A 20,524-nucleotide genomic window follows, 5' to 3' on the forward strand; every position below is an offset into this window, starting at 1 on the left:
AACTGAGTAATCAAATATATGACCAGATAATTAAGAATAAATCAACTAATTTATGAATATAGAATATAAAATGTAATTATTCTCTAGATGATCTGCTATATAGGTAAGTGGTCACAAATTTTCCTTTATAAATAGGTAAATAATAAAAATGAATTATTTAGGGGTAGTAATACTCGTGTTCAGTATACAAATCATACTTTCTGCATAATAAAATAACCTATTTGTGTGACCATGACCTCTATTCCACTGAAACGCACAGCTCTCTTAAGTACCAGCAGACTATTTGACTGTTAATTGCAAAGAAATATCAAGTCTTCATAGTTAAAAATGACAAGACAAAAATATGAGGAAAAAAGGAATAGGAATCTCAGATAAATTGTTGTAATGCAAATGAACCTCTAGGTCCTCTAATACAATAATGGAATTACTTGCTGCCCTTTAAGAAATGTTTAACAAATTCAAGAGGATAATCTGAAAGACTATTCAAATATTTAGTGATTTTAAAAACTAGACAATGTGGGCAACCACTTTATTTTATAGGTACTGTGAATTATCAAATTTAAAAACTGCACAACAAATGCTATTCTATTCTGTTCTGTTCTCCCAGATGGAGTCTTGCTCTGTCACACAGGAGTGCAGTGGTGCGATCTCAGCTCACTACAACCTCCACCTCCTGGGTTCAAGCGATTCTCCTGCCTGAGCCTCCTGAGTAGCTGGGATTACAGGCACATGCCACCACACCTGGCTCATTTTTGTATTTTTAGTAGAGACCAAGTTTCACCATATTGGCCAGGCTGATCTCAAACTCCTGACCGCAAATGATCCACCTGCCTCGGCCACCCAAAGTGCAGGGATTACAGGTGTAAGCCACCATGTCCAGCCAAAAACACACAGTTTAAATGGAAAAGAGTTATTTTGACATTATGTTACATTTCAAACATTTTGTTATATTTCAAACATTTAAATCAAATTAATCACTAAAGGGCCCAATGTACTCACTGTCTATATAATATTAAATAAAGGTAGAAGTGAGGAAACATGAATGATTTTACTTTTAATACAACATAAAGGTAAGAAAGATAATAAACCATAAAAATTTTTTTAGGTAGTATAACAGAAAACTATAGTCTTGTAGCAGGAAGAAAGAAAAATAAGAGAACAGTTTCAGAAATGATGCTATTTACAATAAAACCTGCTTCTCAGAAATTTTTATGGAAAATGTTTAACATACACAAAAGAGATTAGTCCAATGAACTTCCATATACTCATTACCTTGTTTCATCTCTACCTCCAACCATTTGAAACCTCCTATTTAACTATAGAAGTAATTTGAAATTTAGCTTCCATATTACCTTGAAGTACATGAATTTTTGTCCTACAAAGCCCAAAAACTACATATTTTACATATTTAATGAGTTAAGATTTTCCTATCAATTTTTACCAGAATTTTATGAGGGCAAGAAATTCCACCTGTGTACTTACTCACTGCTATGTCCCCAGTTCCTGGCACAAAATGAGCGCTCACTACATTTAATTTATACACAATCCTACATTACTTAATACAGCAAATAGTATCCATTAAGGAAGAAAAAGAAGCTTTGAGGAAAAGGTAGATAGAATATAAAAAAGGAAAAATTTAGAAGTTTGTTTTTCAGGTTTTTTAAAAAACTTATTATAGAAATTTTCAAATACACAGCAATAAAGAGACCACCTTTATGATCCCATACCTAGTTCAACTGTCATCACCATTTTAATGCAAGCTTTATTTTAACCATTTTACTTTAAAAGAAACAAAAGCCCCTTACTAGATCCTGCAACTCCATTCAAGTCAGCATTTTGTTTCCTTTCTCACCTATTTAATAAAAGACATGTCTATACCATATATTTTGGAAACATCAAACATACAAAAATGAAATCATAGAAATGTAAGTGCTGAAGACAGAGTAGTGAACAAGACAAGATTTCTGATCTCTTGGACTTTATACTCTTATTAGAAGAGACATGCTATTAAAGTAGATAACACGAAACATAATTTGAAATTATGATAAGAACCCCAAAGAAAATTTTAAAAGAACAATTTGTTGGTGATGGTGTAAGGAAACAGGCACAATCATAGTATTGGATGTATAATTATTTTGTTTAAACTACTTTAAGTGAATCTTCAGTACCTAAGATAGCTAGAGACCTTGAGGCACCAGACATACGGAAGCCTGCCAGTGCATTCCTCCAGATTCTGCCTGTGTCTTTGTCCCTAAAGATCTGGCTGTGTACCTTTACTATATCGCCGTAGTAAGTCTTAACCATGAGTATAACTATGCGCTGAGTGCTGAACACTGGGGTAAGTGTTGGGGACTCCCGTCATGTGTACTGAGCATTGTGTATTACTTTTGAAGCAGGATTTTTTAAAAAGTATTAAGTATATTCATTTTTAAGAAACAAATCAAGTAACGAGAAATTTGAATGAATTACCTGTACAATAAGAGCATGTCTCCGTAACACATACTTCTGAGATGCCATATGAATAAAGGTTAGGCCTATACAGAGGCTATAGAGAGGTTCATCAGGGTGAGTACGAAAGGCTTGCACATACTGTCCTGGAAAATGAGCAGTGGTGTCAGACGGTGTGACAAGAACAGAGTTCTTTATTTTTTCAACACTTTTAAGGCTAAACAAACATTACTGATTTTAACATATATAAGGTGGACATTCTATCTTAAATTTCAACCAGAGACCTATTAAATTAAATTTTAAAACAATTTTAAAATATAATTAGAACAAGTTCCCCATGAATGTGTGCTGACCATGAAGATTAATATGAGGAACTAAATTAACTTTTTCTAGGCACAGCTAGACATTTTCATGTAAAGTAATACTTCCAAAATATTTTGAAAATAGAGGATGTGTGTTTTGGGGAACATTTTCATAGAATCAGTTGATCTGTTTTATAAATTCAAATGTGGTGGATCATGGAGGTGAGAAGAGGAAAGCTTTGTTTTGTTTTTTAGACTACAGGTGTTGTTTTCCCAAAAGTAGCAATTATTTTGTTTTTTCTGAAAAAGCTAAATGTATCCAATAACACAATAAGAATTTGGGGTTTTATGAATTACATGTATTCCATATATATAATCATCTCTTGTCAAAAGCCTAATCATATGCAGTAGGGGAATTTAAGCAAGTTTTTCTCATAGAGGAATAACATATAGTGTATCACATATAGATGAAAATTTCTATTCCTCCTGGCTTCTATTCTGGAAGGAACGGCACCACAGGCAGCAAAGATGGTACACTGCCATTTGTCTGTGATTTTAACCTTTTGTAAAAGTTTCTAATATAGGAAAATAAAATATTTATATTTTCTTAATATAAAACAATTCCACAAAGCACACACAAAAGAGGAATGTTTCAACATCTGATGTTTGAGGTTACTGGATGAACAATGATAAAAATACTAGCCATATACAAGGAATCATGAAAGTATTAAATAGCCAAAAACCATAGTTTACTCATAAGAAGTAAATCTGGCAACACCAGCTTTTAGGCAGTCAGACATGCATGCCTAATTTTAAGTTTAAACATTTAGTTATTTTTCCATTTGTTTGCTTCTTTTTTTTTAAAGGAGACTCTGCAAGTAATACTTGTTTACTTCTGATTCCTTATTACAGAAATTCCTTATTATAAATGATTAATGAAGTTTCCTTGAGTTTAATTAGAATTAGTAAGCACCACATAAATAAACCTTAATATAGACTTATCTCCTAAAGGAATGAACTTTCAGCAAATCTTGAATACGTTTTGCATATAGCAAATTAAAATCAGGTGGCAAAAGCATCCATAATTAACGAAAATCATTTTAAAAATAAATAGGCCTAAGCAGGGAGAATTGACCTTTAAAATGAATTTTATAAGACCTATATCAGCCTTTTACAAAGCTTAATAAGAATAACAAATATTAATATTAGTAATTATTATTTTTGCTACTATATCCACTTACTATATGTGCCAGGCACTGTTTTAAGTTCTTATATTGACTCATTTAATTTTCACAATAATCTACAAAGTAGGTCCAATTATTATCTCCATTTTAAAGATAAAGAAACTGAGACAGGAGGAGGTAGAATAATTTGTCGCAGTGGGGCTGCTAATTAACCCAGACAGTTCCACTCCAGAGGCTAGGCTCTTCACCACACTGTTTATGCACTACAAAGTCACGTGCCAGGACACTTACCAAGCGCATGCTTAAAACTACCAGATACAAATGCATTGTGTCCATTTAAGACACACAGGGCATGATTTTCTGGGTTTTTCAGCATCAAACGGAGACAGAAGCGATGATGTCGTACATCTTGGGAGTGCATGGTAACTTGATTGAAAATGTTCCAGAGCTGAGGTTTATTGACATTTTCCATTACCATTATCCTAAAATTGCAGGAAGAGGGTAAGGGAGAAAATAATGTAAAAATCTTCCTGATATCTAAAAATGAAACCCTTCAGTGCTGTCCTACCAGCACTGAAATTTACCATCCTCCAACAAGGAAAAGCAGACAGTTTCAATCTATTTAAAGCAAAACTCTCCTACGCAATAAAAGATTTTTCTCAGAAAATGCTGCTTAAGTTAGTGTTTCTACATCTTACTTCTACTTTCAACAAAACTTTTAAACTAAAACAGAAGCAAGGGGTTTAGGTTTCACTTTTTTTCTCCTTGCCCACTATAGCTGCAGTACTGAATAATAACACATAATAATATTTGTCAGGCATTGGCTGGGCACGGTGGCTCACGCCTGTAATCCCAGCACTTTGGGAGGCCGAGGCGGGCGGATCACCTGAGGTCAGGAGTTCAAGACCAGCCTGACCAACATGGACAAACGCCGTCTCTACTAAAAATACAAAATTAGCTGGGCCTGGTGGCACACGCCTGTAATCCCAGCTACTTGGGAGGCTGAGGCAGGAGAATCGCTTGAACCCAGAAGGCAGAGGTTGCAGTGAGCCAAGACCATGCCGTTGCACTCCAGCCTGCGCAACAGGAGCGAAACTCCATCTCAAAAAAAAAAAAAATAACAACAATAATAATATTTGCCAAGCATTGTTAGAAGGCATAACAACTCCTTTAACCTTCATCATAACCCTATGAGATGGCAGTATTATGATATCCTTTTATAAGTGGGAAGACTGTGGCACTAGAGATTACCTAACTAGCCTAAGGTCACGCAGCCAGTAGGCATCAGGGCTGGGATTTGAACCCAGAAAGTCTGGTCCTAGAGTGCATCTTCTCATATACTGCCTCTGAGAATCACCAATGAACTGAATTAACCGGTTTATTGTTTAATAGGACAGCCAAAAGTAAAGTAGCTTCTAAATCAAAGTACATTTACTTATTCTATTAAAGAATCTAATTAAAATAAATAACTGAGAAGTCACCTGATATAGTTGTATGCCTTTCTGAAATTTTTGTCCAGAATTGCAGCAGACAGACCAAAGTATTCTAGTTCTTTGCGTTTTTGCCTGTCATCATAAAATGAGTAATATTCCAATGAGGAATCTACAAGCAACTCAGCCTCTTGAAATCGGGATAGGTCACATAAGGAGTATATGGCCTTCAACAGAAGATTCCACCAGTCATCCTTTGTCAAGACGCTTGTGAGCACAGCAAATATTGCTAAAATGATACCAATGAAAACCAGTTAGGACACTGTATTTCCAGAAATAGCAGTATTAGAAAAATTCACATAATCAATTTTAAGATAAGCTTAATAACCATGAGCCTAAATTGTTGCCAGTGCTCTCTGGACAAAGATGAGAAGGGGTGGTTGCTTACACTCCTTCAATACTACCTCTTTCTACTCTGCCAGTTTAACCACCTGCATTCCCAGGCATCTGATTCGGACTTGTTCTCTACAAGTTCCAGCTAGTTCCATCTGCATTTCTCCATGCTAGCTAGGATATATCTCCTCCAGGGTAGAACAAGTGTACTTTCTATGACTGCAGTCCCATAGAGAAGTGGTCCCAACCTTTTTGGCACCAAGGACCAGTTTCATGCAAGGCAATTTTTCCATGGACCAGGGATGAGAAGGATGGTTTCAGGATAATTCAAGCACATTACATTTATTGTGCACTTTATTTCCATTATTATGCTGTAATATATAATGAAATAATTGTACAACTCACCATAATGTAGAATCAGTGGGAGCCCTAAGCTTGTTTTCTGCAACTAGACAGTCCCATCTGGGGGTGGTGGGAGACAGTGACAGATCATCACGCATTCAATTCTCATAAGGAGCATGCAACCTAGATCCCTCGCATGGGCAGTTTACAATAGGGTTTGCGCTCCTATGAGAATCTAACGCTGCTGCTGATCTGACCGGAGGGGAAGCTCAGGTGGGAATGTTCGCTTGCCCACCCACTGCTAACCTCCTGCTGCGCGACCCACTCCCTAGCAGACCATGGACTGGTACCAGGGTTGGGGACCCCAGTGATAGAGGATTACATACATATGGGCATTTAAATGTTTGCTCATAAAAGACTTCAAATTCATACTTTGAGATTCAAGTTGTTATCTTTTTCTGATCTCAATTTTCTCTGCCTTAAAATGTCTCTTTAACAACCTCCTTCTCTTCCTTAGTTCTCTGTAAAAAGCCTACCTTTTATAGCCCTTAAGAAATATCAAAAGCCATAAAAAATTTTACTGTCTTTGATCCAATAATTTTCCTTCTGAGAATTTATCCTAAACAATCAAAATATGGACAAATCTGTATCTGTGAAAATGCTCACTACATTATTGCTTATAAAAGAAAATTGTCAAAAGTGATCATATGCCAAAAAATAAGAAAATGATTAAATAAATTATGGAACCACTATCCAATGGAATATTACACATTCCTTAAATATAATAACTGAAGAGAACAGAGCAAGATGATGAAATGTCTATCCTGGTACACCAGTGTAATGTGATCCTCACCATGATAAAATTTACAAAACAAAACAAAACCTTACGAGCCTAAGAAAAACTAACTGTGGACCTCCAGTGAGGAATCACTGAAAGAAAACAGGCAGATCACACAGAGAGAAAAATACAACATAAGGAAACATGGTTGAAAACACAAGCTGCAGAGGTAGAAGCTGTCGTCTTTTAAAGTTATATTACTTGAGACTAGGTCTCACAGCAACTTATTTTCAGAGTTTCTATGACTATTGCTACATTTGTTAAAAATTATTTCATAGAGAATGGACTATATATAAGTGAGGTCTCTGGACAAATAATCTATACTGTCATCTAATCTACACAAATTTCTTAAACTATATTTTCTTTTTAAAAAGTCAAAGTTTTGTTTTACTTCTTTCACAGGAAGATCCAAGCAGATGCTTTCCTTTGAATTTTTTTAACTTAAAGTATTTACATTTAGCCTTTCCTTTTTAACACTGAATGAGTTTATTATACTTGAGAGATTTAGATTAGAAAATCTCATTTTATTTGAAAAGGGTATTTTCAATTAATTACTTCATGAGTCTTTTTCAATTCAGTCAAATTTTATATAACATAATGCAAATGAAGTTATTACCTTTTGCATCACAATTTGCTGACTCTTGGTCATTGCTGTCTGATATTTTGTCTCTGGATACTTTAATAAGATAGAGATGCCTCTCTCCAGACTTGGAACTGGATATCAAACAAACTTGGGCTCGATTCATTGCTACCTGAATTAAAGATGAGAATTTCAGATTTTTTAAACAATAACTTTTTTGTTTAGAGACAAAGTCTTGTTATGTTGGCTCAGGCTGGATTTGAACTCCTAAGCTCAAGTGATCCTCTCACCTCAGCCTCCCGAGTAGCTGGGACCACAGGCACATGCCACCATACCCAGCTCTAAACAATAATTTTTTAAAGAAAACCTATGGGTCACAGGTGCCACAAGACTGAAAGCTCCCTCAGTAAGAAAAAAAAAACAAATTACTACATTAAAAAGCTAAAATTAGAATGAACTGACTTATTTTTTTCTTACCAAAGGAATTTTGGTCACATTCCTCACCTCAGAAAGAAAAAAGGCAATTCACATTAACATTATAACATGTATACACACACATCCCCAGAGACACACCCACAGAGCTACCTCCCTGCAAATAAGCCAGACTCAGAAAGAATATGAGATCTGGAAAATACTTTTGCAAAGTGAGTAATTTTGGCACATAGTTCTGTCTACAGGGCCAATATCTGATAGTACTATGGTGCTCACTTTTCCAAATATGTACTAGGGAAGATTTTCACTTAAGCTACTGTCAAGAACTTTCAGTCATATACCAATAATCTCTAGCTTTTTTTTAATCTTTCACTTTAAAAAGTTTGAGTTTAATGAAGTAAAACAATTATCAAGTAGTATAAGCTATGTTTAAATGAAATATTAAACATTTTAAAAGTCAACAAGGCTAACATGAAGAAAGATCATTACCCACCTTTAAAAGCATGGCTAACATAGTAAGTAAGGTATCCACATAACCATACATTTTGCCTTGTGAAAACAATAGAGTAGAACGATGAAGCAATAACTTCAGTTCCTAAACAAATAAGCACATGATGATGAGCCTAACAAGATTCCTTTTCTATAAATTGTTTTATTTGCATAGAAACATTTTTAAAAACCAAACTCTAATAACATTTGCTTTATGGTCTTTCACAATAATTAAGAGCCAATATTTTAAAAACTATCATTTGTAGTAAGTGGCTGAAACCTAATACTTAAAAATCATTTTTCAAAAACACTGAATTTAATACACTAAAATAAAATTTTGGATATAAGCTGTAAAGATATCCTTAACTGAGGAGAAAGTTCTAAAATATAATGTACCAAGAAAAACTTCCCTCTATGTGACATGGCCCACCTGCTGTGCAGCATTTGCATCCTGTGCTAAAGTATCTGGATCATACATTGGTTCCAGAGCTTCCAGGGCTTTCTCAGGCTGGCCCAGCTGCTGCTGAAGGGTAGAAAGTGAAATCCTTGCATCCAAATGGAGTGGGGCCAGATCAACCACCTTGCCATAGCTTTCGGCAGCTCGTTCCATATAGCCTAAGGCCTTTAAACATTCTAAGACAATGTTAAAATAAAGCATAAATATGAACTACAGATTTGTAAACTGGCCAAAATTACTTTCCATTTTAAAAGAAATATAGCAATGTAAAAAATTGTAACAAGAAATGAATATGTATTTCTAGTACTTTAAAACTATCCCTAATCTCTATTAATCAGTCGATCTCTCATAAATTTAAATTGCTAAGGAGTAATCAGTGTATACATATAATTTAGGGTTCTGCTTTATTCATTGAGCATTACATTTTAAACACTGTCTTCATTGGCATCTTGAATGGTTACATAATAATCAAATTGATTATTTAATTATATTATTTGCCATTTAGGTTGTTTCTAAACTTTTACTCTAATAAATAATACTACAGTAAACATCTTCACATATATAAACCAGAGCGCACAACTGGCAGACCAGTGTAACCCACAGGTATGTTTTATTAGCCCATTTTACTTTAAAATAATAATTTCATTATTATTAGATGATGACCATCATCTTTAGGTTAAATTTTGATAAAGGAAGAACACTAATATGGATGGATCATCACAGTGACATTTCTTACATTTTCTCATTTTTCACTTTAAAAACATTTTATTTTGTTATGTTGCAAGCACTGAATTCCTCTAATTATCTTTCTTATATACTGATCCCAAATTTCTTTACGATTTTTAGATGACTCTGAGATTTTACCTTTCATTCATCTCAAGCCACATGGGCTCAAAATGGAAACAGCATTTATCAGAATCATGACTAAATAGGATGTTTCAAGTATAGACTATTAGTAACACAGGAGCAGTTTCAATATCACAGCCCTAATTAGAAAGGCAATAAAAACTCAAATATCCTGCTCATGTCTTTAAAATTCAAATTTCACAAATAATGCAACTTTTCACGGTGGTATTACATTTGTATTCATATTCATTCATCTAAACGGAAAAGTGTTATCTTAATCATTAAGTGCGCTCTTTCCTAGTTCATATCTATGATGTGAGTGCACTACTGACCCAAAATGCCAATCAGTGCTTCTCTAGTTATAGACAACTTTCTGTCATCATATAATACTTAAGAGCCATTAGAGTTTTCTGCCATCACACAGTATTTGAAACCAAAACTATTCGATTTTTAAAGCGTCTTTTATGTTGACTCAATAAGAAATCCTATTAGAATACTTTTTGCTTTCATGTAAGAGCCATTAGAGTTTTCTGCCATCACACAGTATTTGAAGCCAAGACTTCGATTTTTAATGCGTCTTTTATGTTAACTCAGTAAGAAATCCTATTAGAATACTTTTTGCTTTCATGTATTTCTTCAAAAGATTTAGTCATGTTTCTTAAGCTATTTTTTCCAGTCTAAATGATTCACTTCAGATTACTACGGACTTAGGCACAGTGTAATAAATGGCTGATAAAACCCAATTTTAAGCATGTGTGGCTCAAAGAGCATTGATAAATAATATTTCCCAAAATAACATATTAGATCTATAAAAACTCTTCAAAATTAGATTTTGCCCCAAGTCTGACAATCCTTTACTAGAAACCAGAGCCTATGGTTAAGACAGGTTCAAGACGCATTTAAGGGAAATGAGTCCTTCTACTTCACTCTGGCATCATTAAGTGAATCGTTCCTCCAAAGCATTAGTGATGGGGAAATCACTTAGTAGCCTAGCAAGACAATTTAAAACACTGACTTTCAAAAAACTCCCCTGAAACCAGAAATGCTTGCACTATAATAATTATTACCATCTTGGGAAAGTAAGTTCTTGGCTGCTTATATGATTAAAACTTCTTCCTTCCACAAAAAAGTGTTACCTGCATGACGAAGCCAAACTACTGCAAGGTTGTATCTTTCAGAGCAAACAAGAGCACTGAGGAGGGGAAGTGCAGAATTATATTCACCAACATCCAGAAAAGCTTCAGCAACATCTAGGTATAGGTCTCCCATATCTTCAGGATTCTGTTCTACTAGTGTTGTCAAGAGAGGCTAGACCACAAATAAAAGCCTGATGTTAAACATTCATTACAAACGTGCACATCTATCTATAGGTTTTTTTCTTTTTTTTTTTGAGACAAAGTCTCTCCCTGCCACCCACGCTGGAGTGCAGTGGCACAATCTCGGCTCACTACAACCTCTGCTTGCTGGGTTCAAGTGATTCTCGTGCCTTAGCTTCCTGAGTAGCTGGGATCACAGGTGCATACCACCAGGCCCAGCTAATTTTTGTATGTTTAGTAGAGACAAGGTTTCACCATGTTGGCCAGGCTAGTCTCAAACTCCTGGCCTTAAGTGATCCATCCGCCTCGGCCTCCCAAAGTCTATATAGCTCTCTTTTTAAACTACATATCAGTTATATGAGGCAAGCTGAAAAGGAACAGGGCTTAATAAAATCAACTTTATATGATCAATTTTCTGTTCACTTCTGCATCTTTATTTTAAATAACTCATATCCATTGAACACATTTTGTGGATCTGTTTAAAGACAGGCATTGCAGGAACTAAGACACAGCTAATCTGTTTTGCTCTTCCTCTAACCAGCACAACATCCTGTGCCTCAGGGCTTCTGTGTCTGCTGATGTTTTTGGAAAGCTGTTTCCTTAGATATCCCCATGGTTTACTTCCTCACTTCCTTCAGGTCATTATTCAAATGTCACCTTTTTTTTTTTTTTTTTTTTTTTTTTTGCGACAGGGTCTGCAGTCTATACTTCCTGGGCTCAAGCAGTCCTCCCACCTCACCTCCCAAGTAGCTGGCACTACAGGTGTGTGCCACCACACCCAGCTAAATTTTTTGTATTTTTTGTAGAAATAGGGTTTCACCATGTTGCCCAGGCTGGTCTTGAATTCCTGAGCTCAAAAGATCCGCCCGCCTTAGCCTCCCAGTGCTTGGATTTTTAAGTCTGCACCATGGTGCCCAGCCAAATGTCACCTCATCCCCTATTGAAAACTGCAACTTTTCCCTGCCCCCAATATTCCTTATTTTCCTCCTTTTTTTCCAGAACACTTATCACCAGCCAATGTCCTGTGTATGTTATTTATTTGTTTTATTATCGAATCCCATTAAAACAAAAAAGCATCCCAACCCATGAGGGTATGGATTTGTATATTTTACTCAATACCTTATCCTAAGGTTTACAAAGTAGATGCTAAGTACTTTTATTTTTTCAATAATATACTTGGTCCAAAGTCAGCAAAAAAGAATAGCTGTCAGAATTATTACCAATTGTCTAATTGTCTAATGACAATCTCAAATTGTCTAAAGACAATCTCAAATTATGATCTTTAGATTGTTATTTTGAAAGAAAAATAAATTACTATAAGCCCAATTGCAAAACAATTTTAGTTTTCATAATGTATTCATACAAAATTATTTGATGCTTACTGTTACCTCCCTGGTTATTAAGAAATGTGAAACTCTAGGGTCAAGTTATAATTTCTTGACATCTAAAGAAAACAGATGGTGCATTTGATCTGAAGTATCTCAAGTGCAGATCTTGTTACATACGTTAAGTGGTTCAAGAATGTTGAGATGTACAAGGCAGACCATCAACTTCACTGTGATATCTATTGGCACACCATCGGGTATAGTGCAGGTGACATTCTCAGGAGCTGGAGAATACACAGACAAGAAGCGGTTCCTATATGCAAGCTTACGATGTGTATCTTCTATGTAAGGCCTCATTTATTTCAATCAAAGCAAACGATTCTACAGTCAATTCTTAGTGTGGTCAACTCTACTAATAAGTTCTTATATCTCTCTGAGTCTGTCCTTTGGTAGCAAGTATGCTTCCTATTCTATTTCTAACACCTTATGTATTTATGCGAAACTTACTTTCACACCTTCTACTAAACTACAGAGAACTAAAATGACAAAAATAATGAGGATATATGAACCCTCTCTTTTTTTTTTTCTTGAATTGAAAAGTCTCTTTTTAGTGTTCACCAGAAACAGGCTAAGAAAAGGATAAAATAATACTGTGTTATTTTCTAAAACCTCATTACAGCAAAATAATTTTTAAAGCCCTGGGAAATTAAAGGAATTTTTATCCACATTTAAAGTATTTTGCAAAGTCTAATAAATTCCAAATAAGTTTACATGTTTTTGTTTCAGAAAAACCTGAAGTATAAAGGACATTACAGATGTAGCGTAAGTGGTGAAATAAAAAATTACTTCAAGAATTAAATAACCATATCTGTTTTACAGAACTTGTCACATAAATTATAGTACAGCCAGTCTTCCATATCTTCAGGTTCCACATATGCAGATTCAACCAACTGCAGATCAAAAATGTTAAGGGAAAAACATATATATATAATATATATGTGTATACATATATATGTGTATATATATCATTAAATAATACAAACTTAAAAAGCAATACAGTATAACATCTATTTACATAGCATTTACATTGTATTAAGTATTAGGTTGGTGCAAAAGTAATTGTGGTTTTTGCCATTAATAAGTAATCTAGAGATGATTTAAAGTATACAGAAGAAGACACATAGGTTATATGCAAATAATACACTATTTTATATAAGGAATTTGAGTATCCAAGGATTTTGGTATGAGGGGTGTCCTGGAGCCAATCTCTCATGAACACTGAGGGGAGGGCAATATAGATTGCCTAAAATTACCAAGTTATAGGAGGATTTGGACAAGTTTAATTAAGAGACTGTTTTTATCACTGAGTTCTAGGACAATAACTGGTTATCAGCAATCCAGTTGAGATATTTAGTCTGCTCAACGAGAGAGCAGAATTTACCTACCATGTAAATTTACTCACACTAAGCCCTGAGCTCCATGAGGACAAGAACCATGTCTGACTCAAGGCTGTATCCACAACATATTTCTTCTGTAGACAGTAGCTAAGGTCACCTGTCTAAGGACTAAACACAATGCAGTCATTTTAATGAGCCTTTGACTTTACTAAAATGGGATTCTATCTTTATCATGTATGGGTTCTATATTCCAACTGTATCACTTTGATTTTCTTTCTAGAAATGCTGTTTGCTAACAGTCTGAAATGTTGGTGTCTCACCAAAATACCTGTGTTGAAACCTAACCCCCAAGGTGAAGTTATTAAGAGGTGGGTTTTTGGGAGGTGACTATGTGGGTGGGATTAGTGCCCTTGTAAAAGAGGTCTGAAGAAGCTTGTTTGTCCCGTTTGCCACATGAGGACACAGCAAGAAGGCACCATCTATGAGAAAAGGGCCCTCACCAGACACCAAATCTGCTGGTGCCTTGGGCTTCCCAATCTCCAGGACTGTGAGCAATAAATTTCTGTTGTTTATACATTACCCAGTCTAAGATCTTTTGTTACAGAAGTCCAAACAGACTAAGATACTGTTCAATAAAATATATTTACGTGTTTTAACTTTTAGCAAGAAAAGTATAGTATATGAAATACTTTAAATCTCAGCATAGGCCTTAAAGATATAGTATGTATAGATGCATAAATCTAAACCCTGCTTTCATATCAAATCAGCAAGTAAAACTCAACCTTATGTTGAATACAAGATGTATGCCTAAAATCAAGTGATTCAAGAAAGCTGAAAATGAAAGGACAAAGGTATAGCAGGCAGGTGCAAACAAAAAAAACAGGTGTCACAACCTCAATATGAGACAATGTAGAATTCAGACCAACTATATTTAAAAAGGTAAGAAGGTCACTTAATAATGCTACAGGACAGTGCTACTCAAACTATAGTCTGGGACCTGTGCAGGTACACAAACTGTTAACAGTTCAATCAGGTAAGTATGGAGATTGAGAGTAGGTATTTAGACACTTTAATGGCAATTTGACAGTGCCAAGGAAAGTAGCATATATATTTATAGCCCCTACAGCTTATATATTATTAACTAACATTTAACAACACTATCTTTTAAAAAGCTTGTCTTTGTGTCACTGATATTTTGTTTTCCAGAACTCCCATTAGGTCTTTCACATTTAGAAGAATTTCAAAATGCGACCATCAACAGACAATGCATAATCTACCAATAAATGGTCTCCTTTTTAAAAATGCATACTAAAAAACTACCTTTGCTCACTTTGGGGGATTTGTTTTAATTTCCTAGTCTTCTGGACATATCTTTTTCTTTAAAGTTATTTCATCAACTCTAAGCTGCCAGATTTCAGATGCACCATTATTTTACATACTAAAAAACAAAGAAGCCACTACTTAAACTCTAACCTGTTGTTGATTTATGTTAATATGTACCAGGAAGGGAGGGAGGAAAGTAAAATATATTAAACAACGAAATGATTATAGCTACAGTTAAAACTTGCACAGAACTTGATATTTCTCTAATATTTTTCAAAACAAAGCACAGATTTTCAACACAAGAAAAATCTTAAACAGAAATTATGGCAGTAAAATAATAACTTGGACCTCGGCTTGTACCTAGGCCAGGTCCTAATAAAGTATCGAAACTGGCAAAGCCTCCTTCGCGTGCCCTAATCCATGCTTCCATCTGCAATTTCTACTCCTTATTCTACTCATTCACACCACCGTGATGATCAACAGCCCCAGCCACAGACTGCGATCTGGTCCTGCTCTTCCAAGCAGAGCTCCTACACCCTGTGACTCAGTCTGGATCACATGCCCCATGGGTATCTGCTTAAACTGGGCCTCTATAAACATCTTCTGATCCTTGTACACTGCCCTCTATTTTTCCATAACATCAACTTTGCTACAGAAATTATCACACAACTCTTAAACTGTATGCACTTCATCTGAACGCCTCTTCCCCCCCTCCATTTCCTTGAGAACAGGAAAAGTCATACTCATCTGCATATTCTCCACACACCCAGCAGTCCCTTACAAGAAACTTACTGAACTGGGTTTCCCTTCCCCAACAACTGTCCACTTTAACATTTATCTGTCCCACATCTTACCTTGGGCCTTACTCTCTATGAATTAGCACAGACTGGCTTGTGTAAGTGAATTACTACTCACCATTAGGATGGATCATATTTTAAATAAGTTTTTGTTTTTGAATAATTATGCCTTAGCGCAAAGGATTACATAATGACAGATTTTTTAGGCATGATGACAGGCCAGGGAGGGAGCTGTTTTGAACCAGGCAGGACTCAGTACCAGCTCACTTGCCCCTTCCGCAGATTCCATCAAAATCCTCACAGGGTAGGGGTTGAAGGTACTATACAGCAATTCTCTTACAAGAGCCGGGTTATATATTCTGCTCATAGAGATCAATTTTGCTACAACTTGATATAGGGTCTTCAATGTTAGTATTTTTACAGAATAAGTTAATGAGTATGGTACAAAGAGACTCTGCAAGCCACACTTAGGTATAACTTTCTAACCCAATCATTAATTACACATTTGAGTTTTCAAACAATGTAGGGTAATCATATTAGCTTCTACTTATTATGTGAATGCTTAAGCTTAAAGTAGAATAAGAGCATTTTAGGTCCTATTTGAAAATCAAATTGCTTCAGTGCTAAAGGTTTTTGATAAACTTTAGTAATTCGTTTTTTTCCTATAAAAGTGAATGAAAAAGACTGTCAATGAAAAATGCCATGTTCAAATGGACATACTAAGAAATAAAAGGGACTCAAAACAAATTTTTTTAAAGATGACTTGTAAGTCAATACTCACAAGATATGAAATCTCTCAGAAAAAAATTCTTCATGGGAAAACTTATGAGAACATTAACTATCAACTCACCACAGTATGAAATAAATTTTCACCATAAAACGACACCTTATGACCAAGAGAGGATTATATACACTTTCCTAAGCAGAGGAAACTACAACCTTTATTCTCTTCTGAGGTGCCTTCTTCTGAAGTTCTTTTTTCCAGCACAATTCCAGAAAAATCTGTAATTACCTAAAAGAATGGGACAGAAGAAAGGAAATAAAATAGTTATGTATGAAAAACCTTTTCATAATGCGAAGACTTGTAGTTATTTCAAATAATCCCTAATATAAAGATGGGCTATAAAAAGAAACTGTCTTTTAAAAATGAGAAACCCTGTGACACATTAACATTTTAATATCCTATTAACTAATGCAAACTCAATGTATATAACTTCTCTATATCAAACCAACCTACTTTCCCCCAACCAGCTTAAGAACCAAATCACAGCAATTCATCTGACTGTTTAATCCTACTACCCTGAAGTACAGACATACTTAGCACCTGTGATAATGGCAATATTTTTTATTATGTAACTATACTTCATATTTCATACTGAATTGCTATAGAATCTAGAAATCACTTGTTTCTATATGGAGTTTAAATATATACATAATTTAATATATAACTAAAACGAAGAACTGCCAATTTTTAAGAATTTCTAGAACACAAACACATTCAAAACCTAACAGAGAAACACATAAGCATTCCTACCTCCAAAGCTTTGTCATACTGTTTGTTAGAAATATATAGTTCAGCTGCTATGTTAACATCTTCCATGGAGACTAGGCCCTGGTGTTTTGAAAAAGCTTCATCAATTATGTTAATAGCAGAAGTAACATCATTGGCTTCATAGTAACTCCTAAAAAAAAAGTGGCAAAATGGATGAATATTTACTTAATTCCAATTATAAAACTCACTTCCTTGCTTAGGCTATCTAACAATGAACAGTGATTTTCATTTTCTTAGAATTTGAGAGGAATGTATATTTCCTTAAAATCATAATCAAAAATGATCCAAAAAAAATGTGCAGTGTCAGTAACAGTGTTATAATTTCAAGCATCTCACTCTCCAAAAGCTACCTCCTATCATTCCAGCTCATTCCCTCTTGTAATCCAATACCAACTCTTCTACCTCGACAGAGCTACAAAGCATAGGTCCTACCACTTTTTCACCATCGCCTACACCCTGCCTGGGCTCACTTTCTTCCTTCTCCAAGGCCCAACATTATAATTATTCCTTTGCATACATCCTCAGTCCTCTTGCCCTGCTCTCCCTTGATCAAAATCACTCAATAAAACCCCAAGCCTGGTTAAAATACAACTATATCTACTCTTCACCAGCTGACTGTGTCGACTGGTCTCACTCTACATTGATGACCAATAGCCTCAAGCAGGTCCATGGTATTGATGAGCAGTATTACTAGTACCTATTCAGTACTTCTCAAACTTGAATGTGCATATGGATCAACTGGCTATCTTGTAAAAATGCATATTCAGATCCAGTAGAGCTGGGGCAGGCCTGAGATCCTGCATTTCTGACAAGCTTCCAGGTGATGCAAATACTGCCAGTCTGTGGGGCAGTAATGTCCTAGACAACTACTGACATCTTCTCTCTCTCTCCAAACCGCCAGCAGTCTCCCAGTCCTACTCTCAGTTGATGGCCTTTGATATTTTTACCAAGGAAAGAGAATTAAATCAGAACATCCCACATATTTCCAGCACATCTACCTACCATTCTCTTTTTAACCTAATCCAATCAATTTTGCCTCTCCCCACTCTGCCAATATTTCTAATCTCCTTGTTGCTAAATCTGTCAATTCGCAATGCTCATTTTATGTGATCTATTTGCAGTATCTCACACAGATGATCAACCCTCCTCCTTGAAGTGCTTTCTTCAATTAAATTCTAGAACATCATGCTGTTCTCAGTTTCCTCCTACTTCACTGGCCATTTCCTTTTAGTCTCCCAGCTGTTTCTTCTTCCTGACTTGTAAACATTGAAGTGCCTTAGGGTTCAGTCCTCTACACCCTGTCCACCTCCCCAACCCACCCCTCATACTCAATACATCAGAAAATCTTGAGAGCTCAGCCTTCAAAATACATACATAATCTGATTACTTCGTACCAGTTCCTACTGCTTACATCCTGGTCCACGTTACCATTTTCCCTTCTATGTATCACTATAATAATTTCCTAACTGGTCTCCATGCTTCTGCCTTCCACTATTCAATCTGTTCTCAAAAGAGCAGCCAGAATTGATGCACTTAAAATTTAAGTCAGACTATGTCACTTTCTACTCAGAACCCTCCAGTGACTTCCAAACTCATTCAGAATAAAAGCCAAAGCCCTTACAATAGCCCAAAAGGGCTAAAGATCTATTCTTCTGATACCTCTCTGCACTGCTCCCCTTAATTCTTCAGCTTCCCTAACCATAGTTTGTACTTGCTATTTCTTTTACCTGTCATACTCTTCCCTGAATATCTGTTCTCGTACCTACTTCAATGCACCTTTAGTCAGTAGGACCATAAAACAGATAATTAAGTCTTTCTCTAATCACTCTATCTAAAAATAACACACCCCCACCCTAAACATCAAATTCCTATCCCTTTTTCCTGCTTTATTTTTCTTCATATCACTTATCAACATCTGATGTACTACATATTTAGCTGTTTATTTATTGCCTATGTCTCTCACTGAAATGTAAGCTATACAGGAACAGGGGATTTTTAAAACTTGCTCAACAGTAGATACCCTGGTTTCCTGTCCAGTACCTAGTGCCAAAGATATATTCAATAATATTTCTGGAGGGAAAGTAGGGACCAAAGGGAAAGCCTAAACAGAAGTTACAGTGATAGAATTCCATGTAGGAAAGACCTCAATGGCAGTGGCAGAACTGACAATCATCACTCTTTCCCAAACAAGTATTATATCTAATAGACGTGGAAAACCAATTTACTATCATAGGCCACCTAACATTTCACAAAGTCAAAGGCTACTGGACTAACCACTGTGACAGCTACACAGATTTAACTAACAGCAAATAACCTGAGAAGACCCTCAGTGCTCATGGTATTCCATCAGTGATCAACTTTATTCTCTTCTGAGAATTTGCCTTGCCTCAGCAAATTTCCTAGAAATGTTTTCTAGTAGTCCTATGCAACCCATCCCTGGGAGGGTAAGGGACAGTTTCACAGCTAAGCATCATTGTGATAAAGGCTGTAGAATTAATAGGGTCACCCCTAATGTACCCTGATGGAGATGGTTACTACTAGAACAAAATATCATCTGATATCCCTAGAATAAAAAGCATATCACAAGGCATTACTCAGCAAAAATGTTTCCTACTTTGTTTTGCTGTGCAGCATACCAGAGAAGTAAATGTAGTAGGGCATATTTTAGAATAAAATATATACCACAGTCAATAATCTGCCAACTGTAAAACAGAATTTTTATAGTCTTAAAATACTATATACTGGCTCAAGATAAAATAATAGAAGATCCCAAACCATTAACATTTCATTGGCAAATCTGCAATAAAAAATACTTATTTAATTATTGCAAATATACACAATTTCGACTAAGTTTGGAAACCTGAGAACCTACTCATCCTTTTAGGACATGTCCCATTTTTAAACCTCTGAGCACTTGAAATGTAACCTTATATACACAATTTTCTAAGCAATGACACAGTTGACTTGGAAACATTAAAGTACTGAAAATTCGGTACAATCTAAAATACAGGGCTGGGCATGGTGGCTCGTACGTGTAATCCTAGCACTTAGGGAGGCCAAAGAAGAAGAAATG

The 20,524-nt window shown here is 35.5% G+C and overlaps 1 protein-coding gene across 1 annotated transcript in view; it reads right to left on the bottom strand.

The window, feature by feature from the left end:
- The window catches only part of GTF3C3 (general transcription factor IIIC subunit 3), a 34,616-nt gene that overhangs the window by 3,137 nt on the left and 10,955 nt on the right, over positions 1 to 20,524 (bottom strand). Inside the window, exons 7-16 of the mRNA XM_023217978.1 lie at positions 17,434 to 17,581; positions 16,839 to 16,911; positions 12,563 to 12,666; positions 10,878 to 11,049; positions 8,869 to 9,071; positions 8,443 to 8,544; positions 7,554 to 7,689; positions 5,416 to 5,653; positions 4,226 to 4,416; positions 2,470 to 2,594 (exon numbers count right to left, since the gene is read on the bottom strand). Of these exons, the coding sequence (XP_023073746.1) occupies positions 2,470 to 2,594; positions 4,226 to 4,416; positions 5,416 to 5,653; positions 7,554 to 7,689; positions 8,443 to 8,544; positions 8,869 to 9,071; positions 10,878 to 11,049; positions 12,563 to 12,666; positions 16,839 to 16,911; positions 17,434 to 17,581 (1,492 nt within the window). The remainder of the gene's footprint in view (positions 1 to 2,469; positions 2,595 to 4,225; positions 4,417 to 5,415; positions 5,654 to 7,553; positions 7,690 to 8,442; positions 8,545 to 8,868; positions 9,072 to 10,877; positions 11,050 to 12,562; positions 12,667 to 16,838; positions 16,912 to 17,433; positions 17,582 to 20,524) is intronic.

The sequence above is a fragment of the Piliocolobus tephrosceles genome, chromosome 11 (assembly GCF_002776525.5).
Source record: "Piliocolobus tephrosceles isolate RC106 chromosome 11, ASM277652v3, whole genome shotgun sequence".
Lineage (NCBI taxonomy): Eukaryota > Metazoa > Chordata > Mammalia > Primates > Cercopithecidae > Piliocolobus > Piliocolobus tephrosceles.